Below are 12,391 nucleotides of genomic sequence, written 5' to 3' on the forward strand. Positions count from 1 at the left end.
GCATTGCATGGAGTAGCTGCAATAATGTAGCCCTCTCCCGATTTTTTTTTTTTTTTTTTTTTTTTGGGAGAGGGCTACAACTCCATAGGATCTCCGTAATGGTGCAAGTGCGGGAGTGATTCACTCCCGCAACGATTTCGTCTCAAATCGTATATAAATGACGATAACATCTGCATTTCTTACCTGAACTCAAATATTGTAGATGTCTATGACATAAATTAATCCAAAAATATCAGGTATAGTCCACATATCGGTTATTTTTCGTGTATGTCAGCAACGCAAGTTGAATTTGTCCGCCATGTTTACTGACCTTGACCGGTTTTATTTTGAGACAGCCAATGAGAATTTAGGAGCGGATCTTGAACTGAATATAGGAATTCCCCTATTTTAAACATAATTAACGCGGTAAATATGAATTTTCCATTACATACCATTTTCTTTAATGATGTTTTAGTGATAGAACGAGGTAAGATAAATTATTTACACTGACATTCACGTTATCAAGCCCATCAAAACTCCAAGCGTAAATCCCACAAAATTACGCGAGAACTGTCATGGCTGCTGAAAAAGACGACTGGTAAACATGCTGATGTGTTTTATCTGGTTTTGATTTATATACGGTTAGTTTGTTCAACCTGGATTAAAAAATCATTTTATCTAAAGGAAGTCAAATATAAAATCGATCTTTTCAGACCGAAGTCCGTCGCATTAAAAAATTAATTTCGCACCATTACGGAGATCCTATGGAATTGTAGCCCTCTCCAGTAAACATCAGATATAAAAAATTGGAGAGGGCTACATTATGACAGCTATGCATGGAGTAAATTAGGGATGGGACGATCCACCGATGCACCGGTGCATCGCGGTATTTATTTTGACGATATTTGGATCGATACATTTACCATTAATACAACGATACCTTACGGAACTTTTTTTATTTTTCAAAAATATCCGAGCTTCATATATTGGCTATTTTTAGTCCGCGCGCCTAATATGAAAGTACAAAGATGGCGGAAAACCTCGTAAAGTTGTCAAAACTGTTAGGAAGCTAAATATGGAGTGTGGAAAACTTTTGGAGTACTTGTTTATGAAAAACTAGTGTACACGAGACTAAAGTAATTTGTAAATTGTGCAACGCTCATTATGAATATAACAAAATAACTTTGGACATGCGGTAATACATCGGCAGATTGAATAAATTTTAAACTTTTATTCATGTTTCCATTTAATTGCAATGTATCGTGATATGTATCGTATCGCATCTCATGTATCGTGATATGTACCGAATCGGCTCAGTACAGTATCGTCCCAGCCCTAGAGTAAATTCATACAAATTGTTCAACGTGTGGTCCAAACTAGCACCGTCGTTTATACTGAGTTCTTTTGTGTGATTTCATGGATACAAAATCTTCACGGTATGACTAGAAGCGCTTTTTGAATTTTTATAGTAACCCAATCTGAAATTATAAAATAAAAGTAAAATTAGGAAAGTATAGATAATCATATAGATCTATACACGATAACTGGCTGGTTAAATACATGTACAATTTTATCAATCCATAATCCTATCGTATGATTTGTATTAGGGAAATAAATACCCATTCACATAATGTCACTTACTTACCTATATATGGATCAAGAGGTAGGCGGCATTGCTTGTAATACACGAACGGGAAATACACGAAGAGTCCACCGGCAATAAAGAGAGCTGCGTACAGGAACTCGACACGTGGATAGTGAATTATGGGGGCAAGGACCAGGTAAACTGACGTAATAACAACAAAGATGGCGACTACCGTCGGTACCTTCAAAATAATTCAATATAAATGCAGAAAAATGCTAATAAACAGTAATGAATCCGTTGAAAATTAATCATATGGATGTTTTAAAGTACCCATGTATTAAGACGCGCCCCCGTTATTAGAGCGGACCTACCCGATATGGCCTCTCGGTTTTAGGCTCGGTCCTCCTTAACACAAGCAAAGAAAGCACGGTGAAGCCGTAGGCGATCCAGGCGGAGAAACTGAAGAAGTCGATCAGCGTGCTCAGGTCCCCGGGGATAATCAGACACGCGCCTATAAACGCCTGTAAGGGGGGTTGGAATTTGTATTATTATTATAATTTTATAGATTCGATGATAAATAGATATATATCAAATGAATGTTACTAGTACTTTGTTTTTGTGATCTTATCAAAGACTCACTGTGAGTATAATGGACGGTAGAGGGGTCTTTCTGTTCAGACTGATGTAAGAGAAGACTTGGGGGAAGTGTCCCTCACGAGCAGCGGCAAAACACAGCCTGCGACAATGGTGTTTAAATGTGAGACGTTTAGAGTACAAATTAATAATGGTGTTTAAACACGAGACATTTAAAGTACAAACTAATGATTGTGTTCAAATACAAGACGTTTAGGTATCACAACACTATTTTTTCGAAGGTTCACGTCAAAACATGGCTGAGTGAAAATAATTCCCGAATTCCCCTTCGTTTTTAGGAGTTTTCCGCCAGCGACAGGGACTGTACTTTTTTATGAGATAAAAAACAACATGTAAAATGCCTGATTTTCCCACCTTTGTAAAAATACGAGGTCACTTGAATTTTTGATGCCAGTTGTTTAGGCAGGGGTGTGAAAGGGTTCGGACATGATTTTCAAGCACATGTGTAACTTTGATGTAAACAAACTCTCGTGCCTTTGTGGATGGCTGTGTGTTTTCTGCTACTAGATTGGTTAGGAACAATTGTTTTAAATGTTGTAAAGAGGAATTTACCCAGAAGTTTGTTTTAAACTTGCTACCCGTATCTAAAGTTGCGTAATTTTGGTAAGAATATATAGTAAAAATTAATAGTGTTGTGCAACCTGAATAATTTAGAGTACTTTCATATTCATTTGCACGTGTAGGAAACATGTAAATTCTGTGCAAACCATCTTTCTTTTGTTTTGTTCTTTGGGTTTGGAGGGTTTTTTTGGAGGGGGTTGGGTTTTTTTTGTCACAAGAATTTTTCATCAACAAGAATTCCAATACTCAAAAAGACATTGGGCAGATAGTGATATCTAAATAATTGAAAACCACGTTAATACTTTGTGTTCAAATATTGATTCTTATTGAAATGAGACAAAATATACACTGTAAGATACCTCCCAGAGGCGAACAAACAACCGTTAGCAGCTCCAAAACAGGAAATAGCCACAAATATCGGCATGATGAAGGCGGTCATTCCAAGCATACGCTGACCCCAGGTCTGAGACACAATGAAAAACCAAAGAAGTATTAAAACATCCTCTGTGTAAAGAAAGATCCAATTTATAGAAAATTCATACCACAATATTGTTCTCAGCTATATGCTTTTTCCAATTCATTGATGAAAATTGTCCTTTAGAAATTTTCTATTTACATTTTTTTAATAAAAATGAAAAAGAATATTCACACTGAATTTGCTCATGATATCCTCGTCTTTATACATGATTGTATATTTTGACCAAATGGTTTTTTTTATCATTTAGCTCTATTTTCATTCGCAAATATGTTTCTTGTATGAACATAATTATAGAAAAGGAAAAAACTTTCTGTATGAACGTTTTAACGGGTCAAGAGGTCATATTTTCAAAGTTACACCGATAAACGCCCCAGTTTATTGTTGGACAGTTGTATTTCCATAAACATGCATGACAACACGATTTTGTTTATAATTTTGAACAACTTGCTTTTTCTCAAACGTAAATTATTTACATGTACGTAATAAACCGCAATGTTAAAAAGTTCATCGGGATATGATCTTGGTTGGTACATGATGAAATCTTCTAAGAAGGCCTTCGAGTTTCACAGAATTTGATCACATGACCAACCAAGTTTATATTCTGGTCAACATTTTAACTAGCTGATTATTTCTTAAATATTTTTGTTTTACCTTATATACTAGTATCGTCGTTTATGATATTGTTTGGCTATTGATATTAATAATTTTTGTAATATATTGCTTTATTATGTATATAGCCTTGAGGCAAATTGTTTAGGCCATTTCTTATACAGTAAAATACGATTACAACGAAGTGCTAGGGACAGGAAATCTTGCTCCATTATAAGCGTAATTGTCATAGCCGTCAAGCTCTCAACAGGTAAAAAAGTCATGAGGAATGTAATTCAATTCGCTGTAAGCGTCAATTTAATACAAGCGAGTTCGCTGTAACTGTGTTTTACTCACCACTGCTACTGCGTGTGACATGATAATTTCGGTTTTGGACATGACCCCCAGGTAGCCTATATTGGCCAGGACGTAACACACGGTGGTCACTGGGATCCCGACCATGATGGAGATCGGCAAGTTTCTAATAAACAGAAAAACGCGAAAAGGACCGGTTTAAATGGGTTTCTAATTTTGCACTGTAAATGAAACATTTTAATTTCTGGTAGGTGATGTACAGTAAAACTCGTTTAGTACAAATACAGAAAATTAATACACATCATTGTTTACCTTCCTGGATTTTGCAATTCTTCTGTGACAAAGTTCAGATTGTTCCTGAAATCCACAAGATAATACTTATTTAAGTCACATATTGGTTTAGTTATATAATACGGTTCAGACAGTACATTGTGTTTTGACTTACCAGCCGTCGAAGGCCCAGAGTCCATTGTAGAAGGCTATGGCGATCAGGGACACGTCGCTCTCCGTGTCCTCAAACCCGTCCTGTATGTACTCATTGTTACCTGGGAACAGAGGGAAATATACATGATAAAGGAACTCTCTCTCTCTCTCTCTCTCTCTCTCTCTCTCTCTCATAAATTTTGGAGCTAATTCTATGCGATTCCCATATTTTAAATCCTGCAAGTAAATGTAATATATAAGTTCCGTCCCTTTTTACCCTATCCTGTCTAGTGGTTCATCTTGAACGTTAATGTCCCTTCCTCCAATTTATTTTAAAATGCGGCCTAAAATTTACACTGCTTTGGCCGTTACCTTGTATGATTTTGACGATTCCTCCGACAGTAAGGATTGCTATGGCGATCAGTTTGACCACAGTACATATATTCTGTATATAGGTTGCCAACTTCACGCAGTAACCGTTAATGAATGCAATCACCACTGTAAAATTGATACAATTGTATAAGTGTAAATTACTTTCATTGAAAATATGTATATATAAAATATACGAAAAATATATAACCTCTGAGAAAAGAACACAGAAGAAATTCCTGCAGAGGTCCGTCAATTGCAAGCGATTTTTGAAAAATTAGAACCGAATGGTATTTTAATTAAATTCATGGTTTATATAATTATCAATAACCCCAACTATTGAGAGATCATTTTAGAAACTTATTACTTTATCTTAATCTTATCTTACGTTCAGAATTCTTAAATTGATTGCAAATTGTTGAATACAATGTAGATTATATTAAAACGGCAAATCGCTCTGATAATCCGTAGGTACTTGGAAGTATTATCCAGTGAAGTGGGGTTCTTAGATATACATCACAAGCAAAAACAATGCCTACACTTAACCAAGAGGAAAATGAGCTGGTTTAATCTGTTACAAGCTTTGTATCCTTACATATAGCAGACAATGAGACGGCTTTGATGGCGGTATCTGGAGGTGTACAGTTGAGGTAAAACGGCTTGATGGCGTAAGTTCCCAGAGATAACGTCATAATGGCGAACATGGTCGGTCTGATGATAAACAGGCCAACCTAGAACATGTTACAAACTCCAGTAATCATTTGCGTTTATAAAAAAAGGAAAAAAAGAACAGAAATTTTCTCTTCCAGTATTAAAAAGGGAAATGTGATACATTTTTTCACCTTAACTGTTTCAACATCACAGACAATATTATAATACATGCATTATTGGTCTAGTGCACATGCTGTCTTCTTGATTAATCTATCACATCGTATTAATCAAGTCTTTCAAATCATTTTTTATGCATGCCTCAGTTGTGCATTCAAAGTAAGGATTTAAAGTTATATAGGGTGAATTTTCACCAGAAGTGCATACTAGTAATCAATGATTCAAATTGAGGGGGATTCCATCTATTCACTATCATCTTTTTGCGTTCTCCTTACCCAGTCAAACAGAAAAGCTGGAATGGGTCCAAAACATTTATCCATTTTGCCAAAAGCGTGCATCAGGTAGGAATGTTCACCGCCTGATTTGGGAATCATGGTTCCTAATTCAGCGTAGCACAACGCCGCTATAAAAAAAAAAAAAACCCGGGAAAACTGTAGTTATATACATGTAAAACCTAGGTGTAAATAAGAATTTTTAAGAATGTTTAAACAGGTAATATTTTTTATTATGATAAAAATATATAAAGTCAAGTGCATGTGTGTAAAATGAAAACTTCAAAATAATCGTATGCTTAAATATATCATACAAGAATTCAGAAACATCTTAAGCTCCTCTAGTTTTCTATACAAGTTCCCCTAGGTCTAATTGCAGTTAATAGATGGTGTCAGATAAAATGTGTATTACAATAGCATTCTCTGGATTTAATAGATTAGATTTATGAATAACGTATGTACATGTACCTCCTGAAATTTCTACTCTCTACTCTAGAATTAACCGACGAAAACGCAATTAAAAATAATTTCGTAAGTTTATCTGCTGCTGCATTGCTAGTAGATATCATTGTCACCATCTAAATGAGATGAAGTTGTTTACTATAAGACAAAGCCTTTTTCATTTTATTTTCTTTGCTTGGCAACTTTTTCCTAGTTTTGATTAACTGCGTAATAATATTCGTGTAACTAGTTGTTGAAGGCATTTTTTGTTGAAGTCTGATTCATCGAGTTAAATAAGTACATGTAAAAGACTCTATTGGCGAATATGAAAACAAAAATTACAATAATTGCACACCCCAACACACTCATTACAACCCACACACCCCCTCCCAACCATTTCTACTTCTACTTCATTCAGAAGTGTGTAGAACTCTGTAAATAGTGAACATCCAATTTCCGGACCAAAAAGGTGCAAAACATTTTTTTTTATTTACACAGCACCTTAGAAGGGTGAAAAATTCCATCTTTGCACTTGCATTAGTTTCAGGAAATTTTTTTATTCTCTCAAAAAAATTACAGACATGACATGTTACCTAGTGTGACCACCACCCCACAGGCCATCCACACTATAAGGGCCATCCCCACCGACCCAGCCCCCTCCAGCACGCCCTTGGGGGAGATGAAGATTCCGGACCCTGCAAAAACAACGTTACATTATGTACTTGTAATTATACTGTATACGGTACAGGAAATATAAATAAACAACGTACAATGACACTTTCCCCTGCATGTGTGATCTTATATATACTACAACTATCTTTGCCATCCATGTTTACAATGCATATGGTGTTTAAATGTCAAAGTTACACTAAGTACGAGATGAGTAAGAAAGATTTGCATTATTCAGCGAGTCTTATGCAATTAGTCTGTTGTTTCGCGAACAATTATTCAGACATACTAGAATATTCTATGCAAGAGAAAAAAAGCACATAAACACCAAAATAGCATCATATCTGATATTATTTTATTTCTTCACTGCACTCAACTATGCAAGTTCTGTATTGAAAAACAAACCAAATCACTTAAAACAAAAAAAAGACTATCTTTGATGTTAATTGTAATGTTATAACACAAACTCAAATACAACTTGTCATGACGTTTATTATGTAAGCATTGTATGCGTACATTTCAATACAGGTACACGTTAAACTCTATCTACCCAGTAAATCTCTGTTAATTAGAATGTCATATTTTTGATTCAGCATAAATTTTAATGACTGAATACACATTTTTCAAACAGTCAGCTGAACGTATTTAGTGTTTCCGCAACGATGATCATGATAATATCGTTATGGCTATGTCAAACACCCCACATTGTTTGGATTTATTCGGTTCAAAGTTTTCAGACTCGTTATGCTTCTTGATTAAAGAAGTTAGTGATTAGGAACATTTAAAAAAGGCCATGCATGATTAAAGATAATGATTTGAATATTTGCACAACGAGCGTCTACAACATCAATACCGGGTTCTTATGACAATTTCATCGTTCAGTCTAACTAATACCTACATGTATGGGAAACTAGAGGACGTTGCTCTGTATCTTTAAAATGAGTACGGACATTGTATTCTTTAAAGGGGACACCTAATTTTTAGAAGCAGGTGAAAGACCTCTCGGGAATTTGCCTGGTCAGGGTGTTCTCACTTTCTGTGTTGTGAGATCAAACGACGGCCGTCATCACTCTCTTTTATCACTTAACGCCCTCACAATTTATAGGAGCGAGACATCTTCAACTCGGTTAATGTAAAAGCTATTTTATTGTAACTTACTGCTATATAAAAAAATATATACCTGTATATTAAAATGTAACACCAATGAATTCACCTACTAAGCAAAACTAACTTATCAAAATTATAAGATTGAATATAGATATAATAAAACTGTTTTTATTAAAAAAAAAAAACAACCTGTAAATTGATTTGCGACACCGTTAATTCACTTATTCACAAAATCATCTTACTGTAACAAAGTAATAAGATTGAATATAATAGATATAGTAAAAATACTTTAATTACCGATCATGGTGCCCATGATAAGGAATATCCCTGACAGTAGTCCCACATGGCGCTCCAATTCCGTAGCCATCCCGGGGTCCTCCTGTTTCCCTTGAGGTCGGAAAGAAACAATGCATATTTTGAATTACAAAACACATCACGTAGTTATTTTGCGCATTATGTTCATTGTGTGTTTACGTTTATAGAGAGCGTGCACGGTGTTTATGTGTGTCACAATAATCAGCATGCATGTCGGCCTTGAACTTCGACACGTTGTTAGAATTATGCATGACATTATGGGTCGATAAATCCGATTATGTCAGTTTGATCTGGATTTGACGCGCTCTGGTCAAGAACACAGGATATCGAGACCTTGGATTTTACTTGTTCTTTTATCTTTTTTCGCACACACGTGCATCTCCTGAAAGAATATTTTCGCCTAGTTTTTGGAAAGAATTAAGTCGTGGAGTTCGTTTGTTCGAGATTATGAATATTGGACATGTAGGATGATACGGTTATATTTTTTCAGACCGCTATGCATATCTCTCAGATTGGTATTGACCATATAAAGCGTGCTATTTTGGTTAATGTTGAAAACTAATAGAACTGGATCTGTTATCATTGAAAAAATGTTGGTTATAACCTTGAGATAAAATTGAATTTAAAAAAACAAAAATGTTTTTATTCATAATTTTTTTTAAAGATTCGAATTCTTTTTAATTCTTATTTTAATTCTAGTAGAGTATAGTTTTGCGAACGTACGTTAGAATGACATATATATCACTTTTAACAAACAATAGAGTCCAAGGTCCATTTTATCGGGATCATTTTGCCATTCTTTGACCAGCAAATCAGCGTTTCTTTAAAGATTACTTTTGAATGCCATTTTGATACATAATGCAGTCGACCCACTTCGGCATTCAGGTGCGTGGTGTATATTCTTCCAAAATTTAAAATGAACACGATACGTACACGTGAAACGATTATGTATATACAATAGAAAAGCGTCGATACGACACTTATTTATTTAATTTATCCTGCAATTAAAATTGTGTTAATGTGACAAAGACACTGTTTTGTGCCAAAATCAAAAAAGACACAGTCATTAAGAAGATGCATTTTCTGGATTGTTTTAATTAACAGCATTGCTCAGTACAATGTATTTACCCGGTAACTTTAATGCAATTTATTCCTAGCGTTGCATGATTGTTTAAAAAATAATTGCACAAAATTTACTAAAGCTCATCTCCTTTAATAGTAAACGACCAAATTTATAAACATACCTGCCATATTAGGTAAAATGTCCAAATATGTCTATCAATGATCGCCGCGCATATCTCCGCGCTTTTAAATTCACTGATCTTTGGTCATGTGACCTAAACTTTCGGGAGTTGGAATGGAGGGGGAGGGGGGGGGGGTGAGAGGCGATCGTTGTCCGCGAGACTAGTTTAATCGAGATGAGACTGATAACTGATAACCTGCACGTGATGCAGCTCTCAGTTCAATGAGTCAAAAACAAGTAATACAAGTAAGATCGAAATGCTTGAAAGATCGATACTCAGTTAGCTATTAATTTGTTTTAGAGTAGAACTTGACTGCATTTTCTGAAAGCTTTTATTTTATCTTTATGAAGAGCTCGGGAAAACAAATAGAGCGACACAACCTGTGATATCTTATGTGTAAAATTGGCACTTCCAATGGGTAATATAAATGTTTTATTGATAAATATCATGCTGGATGTCGAAAACACGTCCATAATGTCAATATATTTATAACATATAGGCCTGGGGTATTTATGTTTAGAGATATGAAGTTTTAAAATTATTCATTAGATTATTTTATTCGCAAATCTGTGTCAAATACATGTAGGTACACACACAAAAGAATTACATAATACATGCAATAGCTCTAACAATAAACTCCTCTACTTAATACACACTGTTCTTTCTTGAAAGCCCAACCACTTTTTGTATTTTTTTCTACTTTAACAACTCCTGGCTTAAATAAACGTCGCATAAAATTTTTCCGTTCCATTAAAGTCAGACTGAACAAGTGGATCTCCTGGGTGGATTTAATGTCCATAGAGGTCCTAATTCTCAAGTTTTATTTACGTAATCTATTTCGTACATATGGCTCAATACATGAATGCTTTATACCCGTAACAGGTACCTGAAACAGGTTTTTTTTGGATTGTAAACTGTCACATAATCAGGACCTTGCTAAATCTTTTCGGTCTTTTAACATTAAGGGTTCGTTTATTATACATACGCTACAAAATTATACATGTAACAATATATAAGTAAAAGATATACGGTAGAATTTTAGTTACCAGAAACGAAACTTAAACTCTTTTATATAACGCTCTAAATTTACACGCACTTACATATCTAAGATGTATACTGCATGAATGTTCGGATTCCAACCGAAACAACATGCGCGGATCCAGAAATTTTCCCAGGGCGTTGAAGTGGCGGGGTGCGGGGGTAATTTTGTTTCCCAGGGAGGGGATAAGGGTCCAAGACCTTTTTTTGCGGGGTTTTTCGTATTGAAGAACATTTGATTTTTTAGGGAGGCGACCCCCCTTCCTTACGATAACCCTAAAAGATCTACTGTCAAAGAAATTCCCTTTTTTTTTGGGGGGGGGCTCTCCGGGGTCAGTGGTTAATTTTTTTCAGGAAGGCCAAAGAAGAGGTGGAGGGGAAGGGGGGAAGGGGGCTTACCCCAAGTGTTCACTTGTAATTCATATTTTTATTGTATGCTGTTGAATTTATCAAAATGTAATCAGTGCAATGGGCCTATGTGTATTATTGGCCTGTCAACAGGATGGATTTTAACCTGTAATATAATCAATGTTTCAACTACTTCAAACAACCATGCATAAACTCTTTTATAACGTCGCCCAAGAAGAAGCCGAAGAAGCTCCAAGACAATGCTTATATAGATAAGATCATTAGATATCATAACAAGAATACACTTATAACCAAATCGATTTTGTATCGATTACCTAGTTTGCCCTAGTGTAAACACAAAAGAATTAAAATCAAGGGGACTAACTCTAACTTAATTAAAGGACGCTATAAAATCAGTTCTCGTGTGACTGACTATATATATATATATATATACCCAGTGTACTTTAAATGCATCGATGATTTTTTTCCTTTCATATCTTTGCGTTTGGATTTTTTAAAAAGTCACTTACTTGTACATACAGAAGTCTTTTTGTATGTTCCGGTCATGAAGCGATCAGGAAAATACAAAACTTCTAATGTCATTATGATGCATCAAATGTTGTAAAGTACATTAATGACCCCCAGGCGTTGTCTATAACCCCTCCCCCCCCCCCCCCCCCGCCTCATCACAAACTATCACTCATATATATATATATATATATATATATATATATATATATATATATATATATATATATATATATATATATATATATATATATATATATATATATATATATATATATATATATAGTATTTGTGAACGAGAAAATGAGAAAACGTGCATAAATGTACATATAATGTGCATTTTATAATATTTTATAAATATTATATATTTATAGATTTTCATGTTATAATATTGACAAAAAAGTGTATCATACTGCCAAAAGAAAAAAAATTGTTGGCAACGATTTTCCAAAAAGGATGTCAATAACTGAAATGCACCATGCACATCAACCTTAGCCCAGTTTAAGTAATAAAATAATTTATTGTACAATGACACGTAGTTGGGGGTTTTTTTTATACATCCTTCATTTATTTTTTATACTTTGGCTGCTTGCTGTGGTTGATTTTTTAGATCGATCGAAACTAAAGCTACATCGTCTGATTTGAGAGC

At 34.8% G+C, this 12,391-nt stretch overlaps 1 protein-coding gene across 1 annotated transcript; it reads right to left on the reverse strand.

Annotated features, from left to right (window-relative positions):
• Nucleotides 1-31: 31 nt before the first annotated feature.
• LOC105322846 (b(0,+)-type amino acid transporter 1) lies at nt 32-9,966 on the reverse strand. The gene is made up of 14 exons (XM_011421747.4): nt 9,829-9,966; nt 8,567-8,656; nt 7,087-7,188; nt 6,056-6,183; nt 5,548-5,683; nt 4,956-5,081; nt 4,606-4,705; nt 4,473-4,517; nt 4,203-4,326; nt 3,139-3,242; nt 2,204-2,300; nt 1,936-2,085; nt 1,625-1,805; nt 32-1,457 (listed from the first exon to the last, which is right to left on the reverse strand). Exons 1-14 carry the CDS (start codon nt 9,833-9,835, stop codon nt 1,411-1,413), a joined length of 1,437 nt encoding a protein of 478 aa, XP_011420049.4. The 5' UTR covers nt 9,836-9,966; the 3' UTR covers nt 32-1,410.
• Nucleotides 9,967-12,391: the final 2,425 nt, after the last annotated feature.

The sequence above is a fragment of the Magallana gigas genome, chromosome 3 (genome assembly GCF_963853765.1).
Source record: "Magallana gigas chromosome 3, xbMagGiga1.1, whole genome shotgun sequence".
NCBI lineage: Eukaryota > Metazoa > Mollusca > Bivalvia > Ostreida > Ostreidae > Magallana > Magallana gigas.